Genomic DNA, 27,826 nt, shown 5'->3' with positions numbered 1-27,826 from the left:
GGCAGCTGGGACTGGCCTGCCTCCTGCCCCGCTCCCGAGCGGGGGGCCCGCGCCGGTGTCCCGGGGGCGCGGCGGCGGCGCTCACAGAGAGGAGCCGTGGCGGCGGCAGCGGCGGCCGGGGGCAGCCGGCGTGTCACCGCCTCTATGATGAAATTCAAGCCGAACCAGACGCGGACATACGACCGGGAGGGCTACAAGAAGCGGGCGGCGTGCCTGTGCTTCCGCAGCGAGCGGGAGGACGAGGTGAGCCCGCCGAGCCGCCGCGCACGTGGGGCGGGGGGCGCCGCGCCCGGCCCGGGTCAGGTTCCCGTTCCGCCGCCACCGGCGGGACCCCTTTGTCTGGCCAGGAGGCGCGGGCGCCTGCCGGGGGACACCCCCTGCGCACACAGTCATGCCGGGGCTCCCTCCGCGCCGAGACGGGGAAGGGGGTGACACGCCGGGGCCGTGCGCGTCCCTGCCGGCCGGAGCCGGCGGCGGGCGGTCACCGGGCGGTCCGGTCCGTGCCGTGCCGGGGGCGGGGCGGGCGCGCCTCTTGCCCACCATCTTGGGGCGGCGGGGCGCGCGCCCACGTGCGCGGCGCCGACTTTGTGCGCGGCCCCGGCGCCCCTCGGCGGGGAGGGAGAGTAGGGAGGGAGGGTAGGGAAGGAGGGAGGGGCAGCTCGCTCGCTCCCGGGACACGACACGACGCGACACGACACGACACGACACTGACTGGAACTCCAGTGTTATCCTTTGTGTGCCCGCAACGCGCGGAAAACCGGTTAATGTATAATGGCGCGTGGAGGGCAGGGCTGATGTGTCACCCTGAAGGCGAACTCTGTGCCCCCCATGGGGTAGGATAATAAAAAAGTTGTGCTTGGAAAACTCTATTTTCCCACTAAGAGAGTAAAACAGGGCTTGGAAATATTTTGTCAGGATGCTCGGGAGCCGGAGGGGTGGTGTTGCGAGTTTGGCTGTAGGAGGTAGCACTCACGCGGGGTTTTATGTTGCAGCAGAATCGAGAGGTGGCAACAAAGTTGCCCCGTGTTCCGAGCCAAGGTCAATGGCACTGCCCGTTATCTGGGTACTCGGCTGATGGTTTCATTGCAAAATTCGTTAATAGGTGGGTCTCAGGCTGGAAGCATACCATTTTTTGATTTCTGTTTTCATTTTGTTGTTTAGTAACTATGAAATAACTACAAAGGTTAGGGTTTGGGCTTTTTTCTCCCCTTTATCTATATGCTGGAAGATGTTGGTGTCCTCCCCAAGCTGCCAATACGGCAGATGTCTCACTTAAATATCTACTAAGCAATATAATGCAGCAGGGAGAGGCCTGATCTCAAAATACAGACACTTGAGTTTAGGCAAAAAATCTGTATGGTGTTCTAGTATATGCCATTCCCTGTGTGGTTTAAATACAGCCTTGGGACCATGCTGATCAGCTCTTCCTAATATTATAAGGGAGAAAGGCCCTCAGCAGGAATCTTGCAAGGTTTTGCTATTGGTCTAGCTTTGCTTTGGTTTCTGATACTCCAGCATGCTTCTCCATTTATGTGACTTTAGTATTTATTTTTGGATGCTACTCCAGCTCAGACTTATTTGGAGTTCAAACACTTCAGCCACTGTAACAGCTTTCTTGCACCAACGGAAGTTGGAAATTCATTGTTGAGGTCACCTTTGTCAGTAATTTCCATTCATTCTTCATTTCCTGATGCAACTTCATGTTATTCTCTTTCAGTTTTGCATCCATATGAGATCACTGGCTGCTTCAAAATACTGTTGTGCGTAATAACATCCTCTGAGGCTAAGGATGATGGTAGCAGCTTTGCTGGGCTGTAAGAGTGGGTGCTGACACTTACTGGATTAGAGTCCATTGTGGTATTGCAGATAGAGTACCTGTATGGCTGGCGTGAGGCTGGGCTTTGGCATCATGCAAGTAGACACACTCAAGGGTGAACTAAATGGGATAACACCACATCAGATTTAGGACATAGATTAAGTGTGTAGAAACAGTTCAAATTGCTTTCTGACAGGTTATTTCCAAGCAAGCAGTGAGAACAGCTTGAACTTGCTTAGTAGCTGTTTCCTAAGTGCCAGCTTCACTTGTATCAGTACAGAACCTATTCCTTAGAAGTTTGATGCCTGAATGCTGTTTGTGATTAACTTGAATCACCAGCCACGTTCCCAAAATTGGCTGGATAAGGCTTGCTTCTGTGTTCTTGAACACTGCTGTCCTGGTAAGTTTCTATGTAGATCTACTTCAAACTCCATGTAAATGTCTTCAGTGTTTCCTTTCTAAGTCTCTAGAGATTGTACCACCGACCTGCATCTCCAGGGTCTTAAAGTGCGGGGTGACTTCCAGTATGAAGGAACACAAATGTGGTACCTGGGTGACTGCGACAAGAGGGGAACGGGAGACTGCTGCAGAAGCTATTGGGTGCTGGAGAGGAAAAGAACCACAAGGCAGAATAGATTTTGTAGTTATTTTGATTTAGAGGATTACTACCCCATAAGCAAATAGTTGCTTGACATTAGAAGAGAGAAAATAGAACAGACAACTGAAAGGAATTTTTAGCAATATATTTCTTTTTAAGAGTCTTAAAAGCAAGAAATCCAAATCCTAAGTTTTTGTATTTGTTGTTGTTGTTGTATTTTTAAACTAGAGATACTGTCTGCAAGACTCAGTGGCTCTTGTTCTACTTTTCAGCTGATTAGTTTCTCTCTGGAGGAATGAGTATCTACAGCAATCTTCTGATACAAATCCTAGAATTAACCTGTCTTTCTACTTCCATTCTGACTGTCAGAAAGGTCAGTCTGTATCCAGTTGTGCCTGTGCTTTAGCTTCTTTTTCTCCTTTCTCACAATTAGCTTTCTGACATATCTGTAGACAGCAGTCATTCCTTTCTTAGCATTTTTTATGAACTTGAAGTCTTAAAATCCCTTCTCTTAAAACCAGTTTTCTCTTTTGATAATCATGGTAGGTCTTGCATCTCCTTCAGTTTGACAGGCATATTTTTTAACGTGGGCAACACTTGTGGTCGCTTTAGATGGGATCTCACTGTATTGTGTAAAAGGTTACTAATACTTCTCTAGCTATAGCAGGAAAAAAAATTTAATAGGACCCATCTTTGTCATGACAGTAAAGCTGTCATGTAGTCATCTTGTGCTCACTGGTGATATCTAAGTAACTTGTTCCCACTTTTTGAACTCTCAACTTGCACCAGAAATTCACAGTATTTTGTTCTTAACTGAATGTGATCCTTCTTTTGCAATTTCAGCTTGATATCCCCTGTTGATATCATGACTTATGGGTACTGCCTCTCAATTTAGAGACCCACATTTTCAGTAATAGCCTTTTATGCTCATTGACAAAAATTGGGCAAGTTACTAAAACATTAATGTCTCTATTGTTCATCTATCAAAATCTGCTTGTTATGGCTTCTTGGTCCATTTTCTAACCATATTGCACTTCTTATGCTACCTTTGTATCTTTGCTGATGCCAGTGTTATAGCTGAGTTTTCTGGACAGTGAAGTAACATGTCAATTGAAAAACTGTGGTAGCAAAGGATGGGTTTGACCAAACCCATCTTTTACATTCCATTGTACATCTATTTATTCTGTTATTATTATACATCTATGCATCTATTTATATTTGTTTTCTGTTTTCTTATTTATTTCTTAATTTGAAACATAGGTGAGCTGTAGAATACTGCTGAGGCAAAATTCAGTCTGGTGGTTTCTGCATACAGTTTTAAATACAGCCATTGAACTCCTACTCTCTGGCTACAGCACCCTGTCCACTTAGACTTACCAACTTTGCTTCCAAACTTAAAATTGTTAAGTCAGTTCTCTTGAGTGTTACAGGCTGGAAACTGGTCTTGCCCGCAGTCCTGCAACCTGTCAAAAGCCTCTGCTTTGTCTTGAGAGCTGGTATTGTAGCCGAAAGTACGTACCTGCAATGACTGATGGTTGTGCAGATGGACCACTGTGAAAGTCCTCCCTTCCTGTTTCTGCATCTTCAAGTGCCTCCACACGTGACACTTCAATGCTGTATAGTCCAGTTTGGTTTAGATTTTGTAGCCTTCATGGTGTGATATTGTATGATTTAAAAAGAAAAATATCCTAAAGGAAGCCCAAATAGTCAAGTAATGTGGCCAATAGCTTTGGGATTTTTTGAGTGTTATAGGAGATCTTAGGCTGCTGTTATTAAAGTGTTGCCCGATTTGGTCTCAGTGCTGTTGGGCTGAAGAGAGAGCAAGATGCCTGGATATGAGCTTAAGTGCTGGCTCCTTTTGTTGTTCTTAATGGAAATAAAACAGTAATTGCAGGCATTATCTGCCCTTTGAATGAAGAAAAAAAAAACCAGAAATGAAGCAGGATAAATCCTATGAAAAAATGAAACAAGGCTATGTGAGCATGAAGTGTGTGGTGGCTGCAGGCTTTTTGCTTTGAACAAACAAGAAGCTGTTAGATGTGTGCAAAAAGCTGATGGTATTCAGCAGGCTGGGATGGGCTGGTGGATCGGTATATGAGGAAATGCAAGTTTCTCTTGAGCAACTAGGAGTGGATGGCAGCTTTAGAATAAGCCTGCAGGAGAGCCCCTCTTGGTACTGTGAGGACCAACTGCTTCCACAGGTTGGAATTGCTTATGCATTCCGTGTTCTGCAAACAGTGTTTTTACATAAAATGCTGCTGTCTTGGGGTCTGGGCAGAGGGTAGACATGGAAATTCTTTCCTCTCAAAGCAGAGAACAAGACAAGCCTTTAAAGCAACCAGAACAAATAGTAATAAACATAATTTTTCTAGTAATTTGGATAACTGAAATGATTTTTAAAGCTAATTTATTTTTTTTCCCCTATCAGCTACATCTTACTTATACAAATAAATGAGCAGCTATTTTTATCTTGAATATAAACCTTGAGTGCGTTCTAATTATTCTGGCATCTGTAACACTGCTTTATGTAATCAAGTATGGTATCAAAAGCCCTACTTTAGTGTTCAGCCAGCAGTTGCTAGTGGCATATCTAAAATAATTTGATATGCAAAGAAAAGTCTTCAAGCTTTTCAATTTTTAATTTTGCCTTTGTTGTTCAGCCTTGTACATGAGATGAAAACAGATGGCAATGGTTTTCTTTTACTATTGAGACAGTGAGGAAAAATTTATTGTTATACACTTATGGGAAATATAGATTTTAATTTTCCCCCCCTGTAGCAGGGCATACACGTGCATGACAACTATTGCCTCTTAACCTTGAGTTAAAAATTATAGGCTCTTAGCATTGTAGCTCCTTTACTAAAGGATAAAGGAAAAAGTAAAGTGTTATTTTTATGTGCATTGGTCTAAATTGTCTGAAAACCAGAAAGACCTGTTGTAATGCCATCTGATCCATAAACGAGGGCCCAGAAGTATGACTTGGCTACTCTGGCAAAATGAGGTGTTCTAGGAATTATTGTAAATAAACTTGCACGGTGATGAAAGATATTTCATACCTTGCTTGGAATTTTTCATTTGGTTTCTTTATCCTTCTATGTAAGCTCTCATGTGTAAACAAACAAATAATGTGTGTTTTAAAATAACATGGGGTATGACTATTTAAGGCCAGTATTTAAGGCTGGCATGGTCTCTGTAGTGATACGGATTACCTGTGATTGTCTAATAGAATATGGGCATATTTTAAAATACCAGAGAATACCTATATCAATATGCATTTCAAATGCACTGTGGTTTTTACTTGTTCTGTCTTACGTCCCTGCCCTGCTAACATATAGGAGGAGTAATTGACATAGGATAATTGCTGCCTTATATTTTCCTCAGCATTTTCTTGATATTTGGACATCATCAGCCATGTGGGATGAGCAATTTGGTCTGGGGGAAGGTGTGGCATGTGGCATGCCTGTGGCATGGGGCTTGGAACTACTGCATGATCTGGGATGATCTTTAAAGGTCCCTTCCAACCCAAACCACCCTTTGAATCTATGATCTGTGTGCTGTAGGGGTATACCAAGGGGTATAGCTTGGAAAATCAAGACCTACAAACAGCTTTCAAAATGGCTCTTTATGATGTGTCTACAGAGACAGTGTCTGCTTATGGTGTGTCCCCGCAGGCTCGTATGGGGTTCTGCAGTGGCTAAAGCTTGTGTTAATGTTAAGAAAAGTTGAATGTTATGTTGCTATGGTACGATTTATGTCAGGTGATCAACTTAGAATACAAGACACTTGTTTTTCCGTGGAAGTAATAAACACAGCTTTCTGCAGGCATTGCATATGCACCTTGCTTTCATGTCGGAATAGTTTTAGACAAACTGCAACTCCTTGCAGCAGTGGAAGCCTGCAGGTTTGGCACAGCTGCAGGAATTCATCTGTCCACCACAGCAGAAAGCTTTGGTCTTCATTCATGCGTCTTCAGATACTGAAATCAGTCAACCATGACCTATTTTTATTGTGAAACATCAATTATTTTTTCCCATACCTATGGTATTACTTGTCTATGCCATACGGATGTGTTTAATGGGGTGGATAGTTGCTCAAAGTGGGCTGAGGAGAGAAGGAAACTGTACTTGTCTAACATCAGGCTGAGATGTCCTGCAACACACTTTTTGTCCTGTTTAGTAGATGCTATCACTTTGAACTACTAATATTTGTGTTTAGATACTTGAGGAAAATATGCTTATAGCTTACTCGCACCATCCTGACTTTACTTAGAGGATTTAAACTGGTGGCTAAATTTTTGTTTGAATTGCTGCAGTTGGCTCGGTGGTTCTCAAAACTTCCACATTACCAGTTTCTGTGAAATAGCGGAGTGGCCAGCTTCTTCAGAAATATATTAAAATCATAGCTAGAGATAGGTATGCCTATATACACACACATATATGCATACATATGTCTAGGTAGGGTTTGTAGACTTGTTTCCTTAAACATCTTTTGTAGATATGTAAGTTCACAGACCATAGCTTGATGTGTATTTTTTTCCAGTCTTGTTTGTAGAACACTTGAAAAGCTTATTTAAATTCAGTAGCTTTCTGACTTAGTGCTTAAGCACTTCAGTGAAACCAGTCCTATAAAAGTAAATACTTTAAAACAAATTTTTGTCTTCAGAGATGTATGGTTTTTTCTAAGTATCTCAAAGACAGAAAAGGCTAAAAGATAACTTGTACTTGTCAAGAAGTAACCTTGTCATGTCTTTACATGTAGCTGAACCATTCTCAAAGACTTGGAGCTCTTGTTTCTCACAAGTGCTTGGAAGCTGATCCCTTAGTCAAACAGATTATGTTGCTGAGTAACCAGTAAAGCCCAGTTCTCCTGCTCAAGATTAGACCATGGTTTCAAGTTAAAAGAAACAGACAGCAATATGAGTTTTAGCTCTACCTCTGCTGCATTATGTGTTTTCTCCCTTGGTCTGTATTAGCAAGTAAAGTGGATTAGCAAGTAAACTGGCCCAGTGTGAGAACTAAAACTTCTTTTATGGGCACTTGTGGGAATTTTCTTGTTTGTTTGCAGTGGGTTTTTTTCAGCCAGGAATCTCCTTTTGCCATATGTCTGGGTGCAAGATCTGCATCCTTCATCACACCATGAGACCTGTTACATCTGATTCTCCAAAGCATACTAAAGCTTAGGGGGAGATCTAATGTTACAAGTGACTTGAGTGTTTGTTGATGAGAGGAAATGTGTTCTGACTGGCATGCCATAGTACTATAGTGCTGTCTATTCCTGATATGAACACTTTAGCCAAAGAACAAAACAAAGTACTTTAAATAGCCAGAGGAAGGCACTCAAATTCTGAATCACTATAACATGTTATCCAAATATGTGAATTTAATGTGAATTAAAAATTTTAAAATAATATAATTTTAATTGTAAGTTAAAATCAAAACTTCTTCTGAAAAAGGCTGATGTTCCTCTCCTTATTGCTATATAGCCTTAAAGTCAGATCTCGAAGGAAAATTAATTTCCAGATCTAATTTTGAATATTATAAAATTATATCTGTAATTTGATCTCATTCATCTTCAGAGTGGGGGTAAAGTTGCACTGATTGATGTCCCAGCATTGTGCTGCTACTTTACTTTGAAAAGTGATCTTTAGGTAAAGTTGGGAGGATATTTCAGACTTTAATATATTGTGTAGCCAGAACCCAGTTTTCTGGGATGCGTTCACGATATTGTGCTCAAGTTAACGAGTGTTACAGAATTAATGTATTGCTAGTTAGCCATTTCTCTGCTGTTTTGCCAGTTCCTGTTCGTGTAGGCTAAATTGTCTTTTTAACCTCTGTCATAGCTGGGAACTGTTTTTCAGTCTGTCGTCTTTGAAGTACTTTGCTAGAGGCTCTTGAACTGGCTTAGGCTGATCTGAAATGGGGTAGTTGCAGTTGTGCCTTTCTGCCCCAGTTTGTGCAGTGCTGACCCTTGAGTGGCTGTGTCCTGAAAGGTGTTGTGTGCAAAGGCTGGAAACTAAGCTTTAATGGACAAACAGTTTTCAGCCACATCAGCTTCCTGAGTTCATTGTGCCATTGTAAGGGAGAAAGTAAAGATGTTGCAGTCTTGGTTTTTAAAATGCTGTGAAAATCTGATCCTAAAGGGTTTTTACTACTTTACAATAACTTTGTGCACATTATATCTCCAGGTTTAAAAAGGCAGTGGCGTTCTAGGACAAGGATACCACGTTAGCCTATAGTGAAACTGAGAAACTGTTTCAGAACTGCTGAGGCAGTGATTCTTAAAATAGCAAAAACTGTTAGATAAAGGAAATCTTTTAACTACAGTAGCACAGTAGCAGGTTGACATATGCTCTTTAATTCAAGATGTATGCTTTTGCCTAAGAATTTATACAGTGAATTCTGGAAATGTGATCCAGTGTTTGTAAGAGGTGCTTTTCCTTGCTTCTCAATAGTGTTCCTGTGTTGCAGCATTCAGAGTAGTTTCCCAGTGCTGTTTAGGAAGCTCCTAAGCTGAAAACAATTGGAGGTTGAAAGTGTTAGGGAATAATAAAATATTTACTGTTTGTATTCTTCCCTGAGCATCTGTTTATGGCCATTTTAAAACAAATCATAGGGGTTGACTGACCTTTTTGGCTGCATTTGGATTAAACCATCTTTCTGACTCTTTCAGATGCTTGTAACTTTAGCAGACCAACCACGTAGGCTAAGTTTCCACATTGAGTGTGTTATTAACCTCCATCAGAATGGCTCCTATTTTTTTTCTCAGAGTAGGCTTGGATGTTTTCTCCTCTTAATGCTCCTGTGATGTACAGGCATCAGGAGCATCTTCAGGATTTTGACACTGTTTTGTACCTGAGAGGTACCTTTTAATGCCTTTACAATCTTTCCTATATTCTGACAGTTAAAGGCTTCTGAAATGATTTGTGTGTACTCAGCTTTGTAGAGCTTGGGAGCTAAATCCTTTGTCTTCCCTGCACCTGCTTTCTCCTTTCCTTCTCTGTGCAGTGTTGAGTAGTACACCTGAGCAATGTGGTGTTCTTTGCAATGGAGTTGCACATGCTCGGTGGTCTTTTGGGAGCAAGGGATTGATTCATTTCTCTTGAACATTATTCCTTTTAACTGCCAGTTGTACTATAAAAAAAGGCAGACTTGCCTGTCTCCATCAGGTAATTCAAACAGCAAGCTGGATGTAGCTAGTGAGAGTGATGTAAGGGGAAAAAATGGGTTGTGCAGTGAGGAAGAGAGGGATAGATGTAATTAGGCTGGGAGTGGAGCACTTACATCTAATGACAATTATTGTGGAATTGGAATGATACGTTTTCAACTGTAAGCTTGTTTTTCCTTTTACTTCAGGTTGTGGATGACTTTGTTTTGAAGTCAAAAGAGTCCAGCGGGGGGGGCAGTTTGTTCTGTCTAGCAAATTTCAACTTTAACTGTGCTTTTTCATGTAAGTTGGTTTTTAATACAATTATTTTTGTAAGCTATCTTGTCCTACAGTTAAGGAAGATAGAAAGCAATGATATTTTATATAAACTTAAACCGTATTCTACTTCTCTACTGCTTAATAGGAAAAAAATATAATGAGGAATAGCTTGTGGTTGTAATTTGTACTACTATGAGCTGTTGCCATTTTGGTCTTCTGGAATATATGACTGCTGTTTCACAAGTGTTTTTGACTTGAGAACACTAAACAGGCCAAAACTTTTGCATCTTTAGAAATTTTCAGTTGTTTGTCTGCAGGCTTAGCATTTATAGTGACCAAGTTCCATGCTGCCACCTGCACTGTAATTACCTTTGGGTTTTTGGTTAACCATATCATGGTTATGCGTATCAATAGGTGCTTATTACAAGTAGGTGAGCTAGCAGTTACTCCTCCTCACTGCACTCAAAGGTCATTGCTATTTCTGAACTTGAAAGCAAGGTGGAACTTGGCAATAACACTTAGTGGAAGAATTTTTCTTTTGTTTCCTCTTTGCTGAATTTTGCAGCTTTACTTCCTCACTTGGCAGCATTATGGAAAATGATATCTTTACCTTAGTCTTTGGAGTTAAATAAACTTAGCAGTATAACCAGACAAGCAGATTTGCTGTCAATGCTCTGTAAACTTTTTGAACAAGAGTTATCAAGAGTAAGCCTTTTTCAGAGACATGGGAGAGGCACTGGGAGATTACCCTAGCAAGTTATACAACTCAAGACACCTTAATCCTTGTTCTGCATTTGGTGATACAGATTTATCTGCATGGGATACAGATTTATCTGCATAGGAAGAACTTTTGCTTTTTTCTTCTGACCCTAATGAGGTTATGGTGTAAAATTTGATGTGCATAAGCCAGACAAAATGCAGGTGTGTGAGATTCTGCAGTCTTCTTTTTCAGTAGACTATTGTAATTTATGTGACCATGAATCTCCTCATAAAAGACTGGATATCCAGGCAACCTAGATCTCTATCTAAGTTTGATTATCTTCTATTAAGGGAAGATGAACTGCAGGATTTTTGCTGCTGATTTTGTAATTGAGGATGTCTCTTCTGGAGACTTACAGATGGAAAGACCTGAAAACTACATTCACTACATGGAATGAAAAACAACACACCGAAACCAAAAACTTGGAAGTGATTGCAAGACTGCTTGATACCGTGCCTGAAAGAATCTGTGTGGAGTGCTTTTCAGCCTTACTATGCAATCTTGCAACTGCCAGCTGTCAGCTCTCAGCATTTGCAGAATCTGATTACCACCAAGTATGTTTTTGATAGCATACCCCAGGATAGATGCTTCATGTCCTGGTGGTTTCACGTGATAATGTTAATGGATGAAAAAAATTGTGCATCTGAAGGTCTCAGGGATATATCTTAGTGTGATCCCTTGGATTCTGTAAAAGCAGTAGGAGAATAAAGCGTAGAAGGAAATATGCTTGAGCAAATGATTCAGTTCCAGGGTTAGTGGAGATTTGGATAGTTGCTAAAATGAATTCCCAGGTTGTAATGCTTGGGAGTTCATTGTATATGTAGCTGTAGAGCCTATCTACAAGAGTTAATGTATTTTAATGTTGATTACTTGCTAGATTTATTTGTTTCTGCTTTTTAAAAGGGTAATTTAAAGCTAATAGATGTACAAACCCAGCTTGATAGTCTGTTGATCATATTAGCAGTAGTCAACTACTATATATAAACGCATAAAAGATTCCTGGCTTTATGCTACACTACCAGAATGAGAAACCTGATTTATCCCATAGTAGCAATTAAGAATTTTATGTTTAGCCTTAACTAAAAAATGAATGCTGATTTAAAACTGTTCTACCAAGCTGGGAATGATTTAATGTGATATAATGTCCTTTTGTTAATTATTGTTGCTACCTGTCACATGACTGGAGTGAATGCTAGCTTCATCAGCAGAAAATAATGTGTAATGCTTATATCTGGACTCCCATAAGTGAATTCATAACTTGGATTTTACAACTGTTCTTTAAGTACTGCTGACATGGTGGTTCTTTGTAGTGATATAGGTGCTTCACCTAGATGTTCAAAAATTTTTTCTAAAATTTTCTAAAATTTCTAAATTTTTCTAAATTACAATTAGTAGGGCTGCGTACGCTTTGGAAATCTTTTGTTAATGTGAAAGAATCCTAGGAAATCAAAACCTTTGGCTGTGAAGATCAAGTTGAGGTGCATTTGTGTCTAACCTTGTTGCTTTTGCTGACTACTCCTAGGTTTTTAGATAGTTGAGTAAAATATCTGAGTTGACTGAAAAAAAAAATGAACATTTAGATCAGATGCTAAGAATGCTTCTGTACTAACTCTGCTGTGTTCCTTATTTAGCGTAGGAAAAAAATGGGGAGGAAATTAGTACAGTGGAGAATCCCTTCAGTGTAGGACTAATCTTGACTGCACATAAAGTAAACATTACAAGATGGTACCTATCAGATAAGGCTCTTCCAGGTGCACCTCAGTATGCACATGCATTGTTGCATTCACAAAGTATGCAGTCATCTTAATTACACTCCCCAGTTCCTGTAGGTGAACCTACAACCTATTTCCATGAGTGCCAAAGGGACAGAGTATAAGTGGTAATCATTTCACTGTTGCTGTCATCAGGGAGTCATTTTCCTACTTAATCCAGCCGGGGATAAGTTTAAAGTCCATAAAGGTAGTTGGTGAAGCCTGGGACTGTCACTTCCGTTTTCTGGCACCAGTTAAAACTTTAACCTTTAGACTGAGGTTCTTGTTGCTAGTCTTTTAATTGCTGTTAAAGATCTGAGCACTGACCCTGCCCTTATACTCTCCACAGTTGTCCTTTGACTTCAGGGTAGAGTTTATATAAGTATTCCCTAGAATATGAAGCGTTTTACTACACAGATGACTGTGTCTTACTAATTGGGGTGTGTCTCAAATACCAGTTAAACTGTTTATTTCCATGTGGTCCTGAATCAAGGTCTTATTTTCATCAACTTCTATTGCAAAATTACGCCAAATACAAGGCATTCCAGTTTGCTGGACAGGTAGAAAAAATCTTTTCAGCTCTGAATATTATGAAGGACAGGTCCTATAGACAGGGAGGGTTAAATTAGTGCATATCAAGAATAGGACCAAGGTAGAGTCAAATTAAGTGAAATTAAAGTGTCTTGGGAAAAACTTTTTATTAAATTTAAAAATCAAATTCAATGTGTTGTGGTTTTTCCTCTTACATAAATGTTTAAAAGAAGCCAAATTGGAGAAAGGCCAATGAAGTGCTCTCCTTGTATTTTAGTTATGCAATATTGTAAGCATGTCATACTAACGTAACACTTCAGTAACATAAAAGGAAGCTTGTTTCAGACTAAAAATTAGAATTATTTTCAGAAGTCCTTTTTTTTTATCCAAAAGATGACATTCCAGAAGAATTAGTTACATTTCTATGTGAAGTTTAACTTCATTAATATCTTAATTTTCATGCTTTACCATCTATATGATCTGAAGACTTGCTCAGTATTGGAGAGTTGTTACTGTATTTTTGTTGTATGCCTTCATTCCTGTGCATATTGTCTTCTGTATTTTTCACATTGTGTCTAAGCATCCAATGAAAGTGTTTGTACAAAGAGATTGCAACAACATTGTCTTGACTAAGTTGTTTTAAAAAGACTGGATGTTAATTATTTCACCTTTTTTACAACTACTGGTTGCCTATTATGTTTCATTTCTAAAGTCTGCAGTCCACCTGGCTAGGTGCATAAATGCATTGCTGAAAAAGCAGATAGTAGCAATATTCCTGACTTGCCAGCTGTATTTAACAGTCACTTGCAATTATTTATAGGTGCTGTTGGTCAGCAGTAGCCGATACCCAGATCAGTGGATTGTACCAGGTGGAGGAATGGAACCGGAAGAAGAGCCAGGGGGAGCAGCCGTGAGAGAGGTGTATGAAGAGGTAACAAAAACAAAACAAAGCAAAAAATCCAGCTGCTTTTTCCCACTGCTATCTTCAGATGGGAGCAAAGAAGGAAGAGGCAACTGCCTCTTTTATCCAGTATTTGACTGAGACCTATGTGGTTGTCAAATTCAAAGAGCTGTAGTTCTATGTTAGAACTGGGGTATATAGTGTGGTGAGGTGAACTAATTAACTTAGCTTGCTTCCCAGCACTCTTTCATTGCATAGCTTAATTTCTGTCTACCTTTATGAAAACACTTAATGGAAGTGGAACTGTGACTTTATGCCAAATGACATATTCTAGTAGTGTTACATTTCTGTGTTTGTGAAGAAAATGTTTGAGTCGCATCTCTTCTAGAATGGACTGAAGATGAACTAACCATCAATGTGCATCTGCATAAAAAAGAGAAATAAAGGGAGCCTTGAGGACATTCCAAGCTAAGCAGATTAGAAGCTGATCTATCTGAGCAGTTGAGAATTCATACATTTAAGATTGTTTATCCATAAAGCAAGCACCATAGTTTGCCTTTCTGTCTCTGCTCCTACGCCTAGGCAAAACAGAGCTTTAAGTTGTGATGAATTCAGGCAGTTTCCCACTCCAGTACAATGCTTAAATTTCAAATTCAAAATTCTAGGTTTCATTTGCTATTTATTTTTCCTAGGAAAACTGTCAAAAATGTTAAATGTTACTTTAAGCCAAGTAAAACTGAAAGAAAAATCAGAATGTCATACTTGTAAATAGGAGGTATAAGATTATGCAGAAAGGGGATGCATCCTGGCAAGTGAGTGAACCACAGGATTTCTACTAGTCTTAAACAGTTTTCTCATTCCAGTTTGACTACTGCTATTCACAAAATACATTAATGTTCTTGCTAATTAGTATGTGGAATGACATTTTTTTTATTAGCTGTGCTATCTAGTGGTTTAGTTTGGTTAGCCTTAAGACTGGTTCTGTTGTGTTGTCGTGGCTTAGGAACTTGATATAGATGTGACTTACACCAAATGCTGCCTGCTATTCAGTGTCAAAATGAGATCTCTGAACTGTGAGTCAATGATTCTCCTCTCATCTTATATAGGGAACAGACTAGTTGGCTATTCAGTGCTCTTAGCAGCCTTCATGCAGCAAGGTTAAAGCATAAATAAGCCTCACTCAATCAAAGTTGTTCTGGACAGTGTTCAGTTCTGCTGGAGGAGCCAGTTTAGACCTACACAAGACATACTCAGCTACAAGGCAGTCCATTTGAAAGGAGCAAAGAGTTAGGATTCTAGGAATGAGTCAGCAAATATTTAGGCTTCTAAGCAGTAGTAGCACCTCTGGAGAAACTCCAGGCACTTCCCACTGCCACAAGTTCAATGGGTGGGATTAAAAAGCACAGTCCTGTGCTCAGGGTTCTTGTGAACACTAGTAGTTTTAATTGCTGATCTGACCTAAGGCATAGCCCAAGATGAGCGTTAGTGAAGTGCCAACTCCATGTCAAACTAGAGCTGACTGAACTATAGTCATATGTTTGAGTTTTTCTCTGATGGTGAAGAATGGATGATCTTGAAGGGACTATGCTTTTTATGATAATCTGGAGTACAACACAAAGTGCCTGCCATGTTCAGCCTTGAGCTGTGCTTGCAAGCACATAAAGACTTTTCAAAGGCTAGAGGCTTTAATAAGCAAAAATCATTTGGTGACATTTCTTCTACACCTTCAGAGTTTCTGGGGTTTAATAGCTTGTGTAGCTGATCAGCCTTAAAAGCTCATGCCTTAAATTAAAATATTCTTGAACTACATATTCTTGAATCTTAAGTGCTTCCACAATATTGGAAAGTGCCATATTTAAAGAAAAAACAGGTCTATTTAGGGTTTTGAGCCATGGAAATTCATACTGACCTTTCTAGAGGTAGATGTCCTTTCTATTTTTATACTGAGGTCAATGTCACCTGGCAAGCTGGTTACAGTACAGTGAACTGTTAAGAGTTTTGTGAATGAATAAACTGCAAAGAACACACACTGGCAGTGGTTTGAAATGTTTCTTCAGTATTGGGTCATGCACAAACTAAGCATTGGTTTCTATTAATTTATTTAAATGGATAAAATCATAGTGTTATAATGGCATTTCTGAATGGTAGGAGTGCTGATAGCCCACTGGCTTTAAATATCCCTCGCTTTGACACCAACAGTAGTGTATTTAAAATCTTTGTTTTAAAGATCAAATCTACATGGACAGCAGTTGTTTCATAGTCTCCCTGTGTACATGACTCCAGATTTTTTTTTCATCCTTAAGTTCTGTTCATGTTAGTGATATGGGGTTTTACCTCTACTGAATATTTAGTATGTTTCATTTAAGTTTGTCTGACATTTCATAGGTTACAAGAACTTGACAGACTATCTTAATTATTTAGATACAATAAACGTTTACAAACCTGAAAGCAAAGTACCAAAATCAAGTTACAGTATAAAGCAATCTAAGGGTATTAAAGGTATTAAACCTTTTCTAAATGAGGAGCTACTCTGTTAATGAATTTGGAGCTTAGTCTTTAATTGCATAGCATGAAAAGATGAAAGTAAGTTGATTGCACGTGCACTGTTAAAAGAAAAATGACACAAATGAGTGGCAAGCTGATGATGTCCAGCCTTGTCAATGGAGGAGCACCCTCTCACTCCCTTTTCTTGCTCCATCTCACAAAAAACACTCTTGCTTTGTATTTAGTGGTATATTGAAATGCCCACTAGAAAATATGCAATTTCCAGACCTGTGTGAATATAGCTTCTGAGAAGAAGAGGCTGATCCTGAAGGTTAATCCGGTGCAACAGTGAAAATGGCAGTAATATTATCTAAGACCTCTCACAGGAAATGGAGGAATCGGCTCCAGTGAGCATCTGATATTTTAAAAATGATTGGATGCCACAGAGTAGGACTAGGTAGACACTTCAGGAATAAATTAATAAAGCACCCTTTCAGCTGAAAGATTATGGCAGATACAGTGAAATGCTTTGTTTTATAAGAATATGCAAAAAAGGGGCAGGAATAATCTTGCACTGTGCTTTCAGGAGTGTAGCCATTAAAGTACTATCTGACACATCCCAGAGTTAAAAATAACTCAGATTTTTCAGATTTTAAGCAACTTTTTGCCCCGGTAGACTGTTAGCTTAAAAATTAAACTGCAACATGACTCTTGCTCCATCTACAGGATAAAGACAAGTCTGACGCACATCTGAGACTGCAGTACCTCTAGAGCTGCCAGCAGGAATGACCTCCAGGCCAGAAAGATTATGGGATGAGGCGGATAGTTTTCCCTCTTGTGGTTGGATTTAGACTAATGCTAAAATATATGCATGAAATTCAGATTTGGGGTCTTATTTCCATAGTACTCAGACTTCCTTAGGTAATTGTTCTGGGGAAGTGTAGCACTTAATTGAACAGCTTGCCTGTCAGAGGTAGTGCTGAGGGGTTTTCAGACTTTTCTCCCAAAGTTCAGACTTCTTCACACGCTTATAGCAGCCTATAGGTTTCTGTTTACTTGAAGAACCATATTTTAACAGCCACGGGTACATAAAGACCAAAGGAAGAAGTATGTTTTTATGGGAGGCATAATGCTTCAAAGTCTAGAACTTTAACCAGTGCATTGGATTAGAAGCTTACTAGTGGGAAATGGGGAACTTCATTTGACATTCTGGGGATAAAGCTGAAGTGTTTCTTGGTCCTCTGGCACTTAAATTTGACAGTGATCTTTTAAGTGCTTTTGCTAACAAAAAAATTTCCTTCAAGTTCTTATTGTAATGTAGTTCCTTCAAAACGTGTCAAAACTAAGGTACTTTTAAAACTATGAGGATTATTGAGTTGAATATATTACTTTCAGAGAAAAATCATGGGATTTCTAATTACTACCTTTTTTACACTTGTGGGTGTAGAGGTTTTCAAAAGACACTGCTGTTTGCAGGAATGATGCTACATTTTGGAAGCATGTATCCTTGGCTAGAGAGTAACTAGACATCAGTGACAGTAATCACGTTTATATAGTAACATCTGGTTGCACCAGAGCTTCATTACAAGCTTTGCAGAGTTTTTACAGTTAATGTAATGGAGTTCTTCTAATCACTTCATTCTGAATTACTCAGCTAAGAGTATTTGTTTAAAGAACTGATTTCCTTGGAGGGAGAAAAAAGAAACTGTTAAACAAATTCCACTTAGAGTAACATTGATAAATTCACATTGTTACTATGGGGTGCTAATAAGTTGAAAAAGCTTGTATATGAAAGCTGTTCAGTATTGATAAACTTAGCTGGTCGTGGTGGTTTTGCCACGTGTTAAATACTAGTTGTCAGACTCTCACTTAGCAACTCAGAGAAGCCCTACTCCGTCTGTTGATGATGAGATTTTGTCCTTCCACAGTCCTGTTGCCATAGACCTGCCTTCAAAAATCTTTATAGTGTAAATAAGGCCTTGGCCAGGACTTCTAAAAGGGTTAAAGAATATTAAAAGTTTGAGGGGAGGTTGGGATCACGGACTGGGGAGGCAGTTATTTGGGTTTGAGGTGAGGAGTCATCTTTTTTTTTTTTTCCTCCCTCTGATGGAGCATAGTCTCCTTTAGTGCAGTTTCCTAGTACTTGGAAAAGCTTATTTTAACGTTTGAGAAACTTCAGAGTCTGTACTAGCCTTGCTGTCATGCTTTTATGCCATTTATTTAAGCATATTAAACAATCTTGTTCTCTGCTGCAACTTCAGGAGATAAATGAAGTTACAAAACTTGTGCAGCTAAAGCTGCACACTTGGACAGTTAAAGTATTAAAAAAACCCCACTAATCCCACAGATTCACGTGTACTTTTGATGGAATAGGATAATGGGAAATTGCTTTTTCTAGTTGTTCACTTTGCCACAATGTAGAAATCTGAAGGATATAATAATTCTAGATAGTGCTGAATGAGAAAGGCAAAAATTGAGAACGGAAGCATAAGTTTGTAGTCTTTTAGGTTCTGCTTCTCTTTTTTAAAAGATACTCTAATGTTGAGGAAATTAGGACCGATCAGTGAAACTTTAATGTTTCCTCATCATGTTCCTTTAGGCTTATAAGTGATTTTTCATTACCTAGTGTAAAGCACAAGCAGTCTTTAGTACCTGTTGTTGCATAGCTTACTCTTTCAGACCAAAATAAGGGCCTGCCACTTTTCTAATTAATGTGCTGCCTAATCATTTATCCAGCAGGTCTAGTTATGTATTTCAGCTTCATGAGCTCTACAGGTCATCACAGCAGACAAACAGAATATTGTACATAGTTTTGCATTAATTTCTTGTCTAGCTCTTGCTCTAGATTAGCAAAATGTTTGATGAGTTGCACGGGCTGAGATCAGACTTCCTTTATCAAAACGGCTTAATAAATATCACCAGCCATCTGCTTTCTTTAAAAAGACAGTCACAGAAAACATTCACTTGTAATACTTTGATTAGACTTATTGCTAAAGCCTGTCCAGTGATTTGTCAGAGGTACTCATTAAAATGTAATTAAGATCCATATGGTTCCTTTATATAAAGACGTAAGACATCAATAACTGTCTCTGGCTAAAGCTGGAAGCAAAGACTAAAGATTAGAAAATGTCATCTTAGTGCTAGGAAGCCCTGTTTTAAATATCAGTTATACAACAAGCCAAAACAAAATCTAAATATGGCTTTGTCTGCCAGTAGGCAACATATGCCTTTGTGTCTCAGGCATATGGACTGAGTTTTGTTTAGAATTAATGGATGACATAAGCTATGTGTGTTGGAAAAGGCATTATATATTACTTTTAGAAAAGAAAACCTTAGAATCTTAGTAGAAAGTAATGACCACCTGAACTGGATTGATAAAAATCACTAAGCACAGGCTGATACACGCAGGGATTGTTTTAAAATGCTGGAGTAAAACTCTGAATTTAAAGCCTTTTGTAATATTACCAGCTAGAAAACGAGTTCAAAAATGTAGAGAATCAGGGATATAAATTTGGATTTCAAATTACATGCCAAAAGCTACACTTTTATATAAAAACCAGCACACATGAAATCATTATACTGCAAGATCCATCCAATTACCTACAGTTTAATTTGTTATTGTATTGTGAAAACTTGTACATAAGTTTCTATGTAAAATAGCAATGGAGTTTCAAGTATTGCTTCTCTAGATCAGTTATTATACTACTTGAAATTATCTCTTGTCCTATGTACTTTCCTGGATTATTTCAGTATTGGATATCATTTACCTATTTAATAAAATACAGTACACAAAGAATGTGGTAAGTAATACAGTATTTTAGTCTGGATGGAAAACTTGAAAGATTTATGCATTCTTTGATCCACTCATTAGGACAAGCTTCTGTACTCTACTACTTGTAAGTACTCTAAATCTAGAAACTTCAGAAGCAGTGCAGCACTATCTAGTTAAAACACTTGCTTAAATACCCCTAATAAGGAGGAGCATGCTAATTAATGTAGGAGAATGGTACTGATATTTTAGTTTTTCAAATTAATACCACATGCTAACGCTTTTTCCTGTTTGTTTTGTAGGCTGGAGTAAAGGGAAAGCTAGGCAGACTACTTGGGATATTTGAGGTGAGCTATTTCTTTTAAGTTTTAAAAAACAATGGGTTTTTGTTTGTGTCTTTTTGTGAAAATTGATAAACTGCAACATCAGACTTAAGTTCATAAGTATTACCTTCCTATAATTTTGCAATGTGACTGGATGTGCTGCATTAGACGGTTGACTGACTTTAGTTGTTACGCGATGTATGAAGATTTGAATAGGAAGATTTCAAAGTACTTATACCAATTTCACAGAATCAGAATCACAGAATATTCTGAGTTGGAAGGGACCTAAAAGGATCATCTTGTCCAGCTCGTAAGTGAATGGCCCATACAGGGATCAGCCTCACGACCATGGTGTTAGTAGCAACCAACTGAGCTCATCTCAGGGTCATTTTGGACCTTTACTGGAAAGATTAAATTAGTACTTGGACAACACCTAGATGTAAAAAAAAAAAAAGAAAAAACCAAACTAACAAAAAAACCACAACAAACAAACAAAACAAAAACACAAACAAACAAAGACGGAAAAAAAACACCACCAAAACAACAACATTGACAGATTTAGGATTTTTAAAATATCACGCCTGCCTTCTTTGGGGCACTCTTTTGACTTTTCCTCCCTGGTTAGATTTTGCTGAAACTATTTAACCCAAACTTTCACACAGCTAAATTGATGGGTCTGTATAAGAAGTACCTCATGGCTTTGATTCACTAAAAAGGCTAAGGCTTTGGATAACAGATAAATCTAACCTTTAACAAACTATGTAGTTCAAAACTTCTATTTCGTAGTGTAAACATCAGAATCAGAGGTATTGACAGCAAGAAGATGCATGCTAGATAGAACTCTCCTTTAGTGTTAGTGTTGCCCACTTCTGCTCAGGTTCTAGACAGAAGTAGACTGGTGTTAGTAATCATCAGCTCCTAAAACATCCAGTGTTATTGTGTTGTGCTGTATGTTAAGTGGAAGTCCCTTAGTCTCAGTTAGGTACAAATCTTTACCCAGCTTTCAGAAGTAGTGTATTCCTGACAGGGATTTCCTGTCTGAAATATTACTTAGTCAACTACTTACTAGTTGCTACAGTGATATAGGTGTTCCCACTGTGAGACATATGGAAGCCATGACAAGACTGGAGAAGCTCCTGTTTGTAGTTAGTAGCACTCGCCTTTTTTCTGATGTGTTTTGGGTTTGAGTACAGCTGGATGGTCCTATATATTAACTTGTCTGTGTTTTAACTCTCCTGGTCAGTCTACAGAAGTATTTTCCATTTCCCAGCTCAGACCAAAAAAAAAAACCCAGGATACCTATCATGTTCTTGCCTTAAAATGAGGGCTGCAAAGGATGGTGATGCATTGGTAATTGAGCTGTATGCTCTTCTGAAGGCATCAACCACCAGCTAGACCAGAAGAGAAAAATCTGTGTAATGTCACTTTTTTAGGTTACTTCTAATTTAAATCAAGGCCCTACTTCAGTTTCACAACATGGCCCCACAAACAGTTTTTAGTACCACTGAGGGGGTCACACCTTGTGACCTGGGGACGGAACTAAGCAAAGATGGAAATCAATGCTGCTGCTGAATCCTGTTGTAGAACTGCAGCCAGAAAGGGTACATGGTATAGATGTATCTATTCCATGTAATAGTGATACTAACAAAGAATTCTCTTAAAATTTTTATTTCCTAGTGAAGCACAAAAGTCTAAAACTATATTGAGCTTGTAGTGAAACAGAGTTAAGTAGGAACAAATAGAGGAACAAGGATACAACCATCTGTAAGGGGAGCTAGGCCATAACATCTCTTGATTCTTAATATAGTTGTAATTGTAGATGTTCCTAGGTTTTTTAGGAGCTCGGCCCTTTTCCAAGTAGAAGGATGGTTTGATTAGTCAGGCAGCATCTCAGACACTGCCACTAGCCTGCTTTGGAGCTAGCAGGGAGTTATGTCCATGCCAGCCTTGTATGGACTTGGCTGCAGCACAGCAGCCTTGCCCTGAGCAGACCACCTCTGTCAGTCTGTGTTTGACCTGCCTTGTGCAAAACATGTGCCTTCTAAAGAGGTGTTAGTGCTGCAGTTGTGGCACACGCGTCAAGTGAGCAAGACCTGGTAATGATTTTTGCATTTGTCATGAGTGCAAGCACAGCCTATTTAATTTGCCTCACTTACTGAGTGAAACTTTATAGCCAACATTGTGTAGATGACCTGGATGACCAAGAACATACTTTGGTCACAACTTCATAATCTTCAAAATTGTTTGCGTTGTCTTTGGCTTGGTTGGGGTTTCTTAGCCTAGTAGAACAGAATAGCTGTTTCAAATAAAACTTTTGTTTTCCCATCACTTTGGGTCTCATCAGTACAGAAGTTTGTTTAGTTAAAATAAAAGCCAGGTTTGCTGGCAAGTATCCTTTACAGGTAAGTCATTTTTAATCTTATAGTTGTGGTAAATCTGTAAGTTTTGCTGAGAATTAAAACTTCTACTTCTAATATTCAAGCAGAACCAGGATCGGAAGCATAGGACATATGTTTATGTTCTTACTGTGACGGAAATACTGGAAGACTGGGAGGATTCAGTTAATATAGGTAAATTAATTCTCTGTCCTCATGCTACACTTACAAATGTATTAAGCAGACTTCTTTCCTTTTTCCAAAGCAACTTGTATAATTTGGGGGGAATACCAATTCTGTTCTAGAAACTGAAGTTATTGGATGCTGTTCTTCCGCTCTTTAGTACACATATAACTAGGGTTGCTTCCAACACATTGTGTTACTCTTACATTATATTAGAGTATTCTAAGTATTATGATGGAATAAACATCATTATTACTTCGATACACAGTTTATAATTTTTTTAAAGGCCAAATACTGTACTGCTAAATTGTTTTTTCCTTAAAAAGTAGAATGTTTTGCTGTCTGATATGCTTGATCTTAAACAAGCAGTTTATATATGTTCAAGCATAGTACCTGTAATGCTGTAAAACCAAATGAAAAATAGAATTAATCCCACTTTTAATAATACTATCCTTGACCTTGTCTGTAAGTATTTTCAGAGACCTTGAATTTTGAAGGACTGACTTGTAAAAATAAAAACAGATGGTCCTAGAACGATCATAGTAGGATTAAGTCTTGAAACTTTATAATATAAACATATTTCTGGTATAAGGTGTATTATTTTCTAAAACTTATGCTAACTTCAGTAACTCCATACATGGACATATGTGGAGGTTTTTGAGTATGTAACTCTGCTTTTGACATCAGACCAACTCATTCTTCTGTAACTTCATGCATGCGTGTTCAGTCTAAAGACTGGTTTTCCACTAGGCATGACAACATAGGAAGGCAGTATGAAGTAATTTAAGTTATATCATCCTTTTCTCTAATGACTAGATGTGGCTTTTGGAGCATATGAACAGTCATGAGTTTCTGTCCAGCATCTTCTTCAAGAGTGTTATCTCAGAGGCTTTATTATGAATTGCATTTTAGTAAGCTTGCAAGAGTGAATCTCTTGCATTCATCAGTTCTTCCAAGGTCTTTTCACTCTCTTTTACCTGATAACCTCAGCTTCTAAAGAACTGAGAAAAAGTGAATGACTAGATAGCAACCAACGGTGCTGTTTAAATTTTGTAACTCTGTTCTTCCTCATTCAGGAAGGAAAAGAGAATGGTTTAAAGTAGAAGATGCAATCAAGGTCCTCCAGTGTCACAAGCCTGTTCATGCGGAGTATTTGGAAAAACTGAAACTGAGCTGTTCACCCACCAATGGAAACTCTGGGGTTCCCCCTCTTTCAGATAACAACTCCCTATATGTCACTTCTGCACAGACTTCTGGGTTGCCCTCTACTGTGAGATAAACATTTGGATTACCTTTTTATTCATGCCATCACGTCGGGAGACATCTGTGATCACATGTAGGCATCTGTATAACTGTCCGTTCTAAGTGAAATATGTGAATGTGTCATAATGTCAAATTTATTTGAACATGTTTTTCTTTTTTAACAATGTAAAATAGTATTTCAGCAAACCAAAGCCATATAGGGATTTTTTTAAGATGCCTTAATAGGCCATTTAAAAAAAAACTTGAGTATATAAATTTCCATATCTGCTAAAATAAAATATGCATCTCAGTGGTGTTCAGCTTATTTAAGACTTGTGAGTTTTAGTCAGTAGTTAAAGCTTGAGCAAATAGTCTTTTACTAAACTCTTATTTAGTATCCACAGATGAAGTGCTAGGATCTTAAGCTGGCAGTAATTGAGTAAATGGATGTGCTGAAGGCAGAGATGCATAAGGGTGACTACAATAAAGCACTAAACCACATTCAGCCCGTCAAGAGCAAAGGATACTGACACTAAGCACTGCTTGCCTCAGTTATCCAAAAGGTTGCCTTGTCCTATGCAATCTTCATGTAATGTAACTAGAGCAAGAAAAATAACTTTGTCTTGCAGCTACCAAAACTTGGTCAACTGATGAACTGTGAGAAGACTTGTGTGAAAAGCATTGTAGATCCCTCTTCCACCCACTTTTTTCCTTTTAATATTGATACATGTTTTGTTTGTGGTATAATTACTCTGCAGGTTCCAAAAACTTCTAATCTTCAATTAGAAGCATCTCATGTAGTGTTCCTGCAGTCTGTTACAATTTTAAAATGTTTGGAAGAAAGTAAGACTTAGCCAGGGGGCACCATTACGTTACAAAGGTGTCTATTAGCAACCATGTGTTGAGATGTCTTGCCCTGCAAGGAGCTCGTAATGCTACCTCCCAGGCTTGATTCAGGATACTTACTACACTAGTAGGGAAATAATACTCCTTTGTCTTATTTAGAGGGTGGGTGTGCTGAAAACCCCAATTTTAAGTTAATTATTAAATCCTTCACCTCTAGTGTTTTAACATCAATTTCTTTAGATTCTTCAACTAAAAGCTGGCCTCTTGATTAAACAGTTAGTTGGAATAAATGAGGTACAGCTGACAACTACCCTGTTCTTAATTATTTTTTCCTCTTCTTCAGCCATAAAGATGAAAATGAAATCCACTGTTGGTCTTAATGTTTTTACCATAGGATTTCTCTCTCTCCATATGTGTGTGTGCATGATTTCTTCTACAAGAACACAGTCTAATTCACATAAACTTCCTACTTCTGAATTTTTTCTAGGATCTAAACCCAACTGTACCTCCTTTACATCCAGCCAAAACAGAGGTTGAGGTAGACCACTACCTCACATGTGAAGTTAATTCTGGGTAAAGCTCATTCTCTTATGTAACATTTGAACCTTTGTAAATAGTCCACCTAGTAAATAGTGAGTGTAAAATGGAAAATAAATGTAATTTAAACCTTTTGTTACTCAATACACAAATGGTTAACTTCTACTTTTTTAACACAAATTGTGGAAAATGCTGCTATGAATTTTTTTGTGCTGTTACACTTTTTTAGGAAAAAAAGGTTGTTGCCACAAGTTACTCTTAGAAAACCAATCTTGTGCCATATGTAAATGCAGTGAAACTAGGGAGACAGATGATCTGATCTCTTAATGCTGCTCTCTTTGAAGAGGCATAAATACTACTGACAAGAGGCATGAGCCACAAAGCTGAAGACTTCTGAAATGGTGGGTAGGATGCTCCTTTCCATCTCTCTTAGCTCCTGGTCCAGATCACTTCCAGAACTGGAAAGAACATGCAACTGTTCAGGTGCACCTAAAGGTGGAAGTATTGCCAACAGCTTATCCATCCTTTCAGATGTGAGGAGGGGGCCAGGGAAGGAGTGTTGCTATTTCATTAGTGCACACACGGGTATGCCTGCTTTACACTGAACCTGATGCAGAATGGGACACCATTTGCTCAGCTCACTACTTTAAACTATGAAATGCACTGTTTTGCCAGGTGAAACAGAAGGTGGAGTTGAGCATGATGAATGTCTGATCTTCGTTAAAATCATACCCATGGTGTAGAAGGGTACCTCTGGCTCTGAAGCTGCCTTTAAAAGAGTAAATCATTTAGCTCCCTTTTTTGATCACTTTAATGCTCACTTTTTTGTTCAGTAGTTATTTTATCACTTTAAATTGAGCAAACTTGTACAGGTTTTCTTATAACAAGATTATATTGAGTCTGTGAAAGCAAAAACAAGATCGAGTTTTGAGTTCTTATTCATAAAAAAATGCATTGTCTCCATTTCAGATTCTTGGAATGAAACCAATCCAAGCTTGTATGAGATTTAGTGGTAATGCATGACCTTATTTTGTAACTCCTGAATTATGTATTTGATAATAATGTAAAATGTACAGTGTTGCTGTTGCTAACAAACTCAAGATTTTATTGCCTATAAATATTTTGATTTTTTTTTTTTGGTCACACACATTTGAGCTGTTCAGTAGTGCCATTTTTTTTTTACACAGCATTTGTTGTATAAATCTCTTCAGTCTCTATGCAACCTTCAGAATGAAGCTCTACTGCTTAGTTTGACTTCTACTCCCTTTCAAAGATAAGTGTGTTGTGAATTGAAATGTAAACTGAAAACACTTCAGTTATGCTACAGGGAACAACTGTGGTAAAGGGACAGCAGTATGGCTTCAATACTAATGAAATCTGACAACAGAAAGGGTCTGTGTAAAAATGAAAATAGGAAGGCTACAGTTTTTTCTACTACCTATCAACTTAAATGTAGAAGCATTTTGTTATTACGTGAATCTCTATTTTGGTGGGCCAAACCTATTTCATACAGATTTGGGATTTTTCTCATGCCGTAAATTCTGTACAATGTATCCAGATTTGGTTCTCCTGAGGAGAAAGGGAAGAGACAGGTTGTCATCTGCAACTGTCAGTGTACTTCGTACCGCTGCTTTTCGTGACTGTTAGGTTTTGAGATTCTCACAAGTTAAGATTGTGGTGGTATCAAAGAAAAAAGAGCCTTAAAGTTCAAAACCACATGGAGCCAGAATTAAGTGAAATGGATGTGCTTTAAACACCACAAGAAATACTGAGCTATTGCAGAGAGGCTGTTCAAATGAAAACTCTTATTTTGGTGCTTACTGCACCCTTGACTTAGCCTAGCATTGTTCTGTTAACAATGTGCTGTGAAAAAAACCTGAGGGACGGACACTTGGGTTACGAAGTGAAAACTGAAGGGAAGGGGGGGAAATTAAGTTGTAAACATTTTGACCTGCTTGCATGGATTTTCTTTCAAGATCGATGTAAGAATTTTGACTTTTTATATTCGAGAAATACCAGAATAAAATCTAAATTAGTCCTGTGGATGATGTAGTCATTCCGTTGCAAATACTGCAACAGAAGTGTTTGTGCAAAAGTCTTCAATCCCATCTAAACTTAATTTTCATCTAATGTTTCCTACTTCTTGCCTTGTCCTTGGACTCAAGCTTTACTTAGTCTGGTGGAAGAGCCATCTGATGGGCTTACCCAGCACTGCTGCCCTAGCTCACTGTACAGCTCTCTGACATAGCTGCTGCCCGTAACAAAGAGATTTCTAACTCCAAATCTTT

At 38.7% G+C, this 27,826-nt stretch overlaps 1 protein-coding gene across 3 annotated transcripts; it reads left to right on the top strand.

Moving 5' to 3' along the window:
• Positions 1-131: 131 nt before the first annotated feature.
• Positions 132-27,581, top strand: NUDT4 (nudix hydrolase 4). 3 transcript variants are annotated; one of them, XM_064655466.1, is made up of 5 exons: positions 132-243; positions 13,699-13,809; positions 20,335-20,379; positions 22,841-22,925; positions 23,990-27,581. In XM_064655466.1, exons 1-5 carry the CDS (start codon positions 145-147, stop codon positions 24,190-24,192), a joined length of 543 nt encoding a protein of 180 aa, XP_064511536.1. In that variant the 5' UTR covers positions 132-144; the 3' UTR covers positions 24,193-27,581. The 3 variants fall into 3 exon arrangements, with proteins under 3 accessions (XP_064511536.1, XP_064511535.1, XP_064511537.1); XM_064655465.1 differs by having other exon boundaries at positions 22,838-22,925; XM_064655467.1 differs by lacking the exon at positions 132-243 and adding an exon at positions 1,079-1,102 and having other exon boundaries at positions 22,838-22,925.
• The last annotated feature ends 245 nt before the right edge of the window (positions 27,582-27,826 follow it).

This window comes from Pseudopipra pipra, chromosome 5 (genome assembly GCF_036250125.1).
Source record: "Pseudopipra pipra isolate bDixPip1 chromosome 5, bDixPip1.hap1, whole genome shotgun sequence".
Classification (NCBI taxonomy): domain Eukaryota; kingdom Metazoa; phylum Chordata; class Aves; order Passeriformes; family Pipridae; genus Pseudopipra; species Pseudopipra pipra.
The sequence above is the reverse complement of the archived record's forward strand: the minus strand, read 5'-3'. Positions and strand labels throughout refer to the sequence as shown.

Coding starts and splice junctions, on each gene's coding strand:
- NUDT4 (XM_064655465.1), top strand. CDS start 145: ATGATGAAATTCAAGCCGAACCAGACGCGGACATACGACCGGGAGGGC. Junction 244..13,698: donor GCAGCGAGCGGGAGGACGAG/GTGAGCCCGCCG, acceptor AATTATTTATAG/GTGCTGTTGGTCAGCAGTAG. Junction 20,380..22,837: donor GACTACTTGGGATATTTGAG/GTGAGCTATTTC, acceptor CTAATATTCAAG/CAGAACCAGGATCGGAAGCA.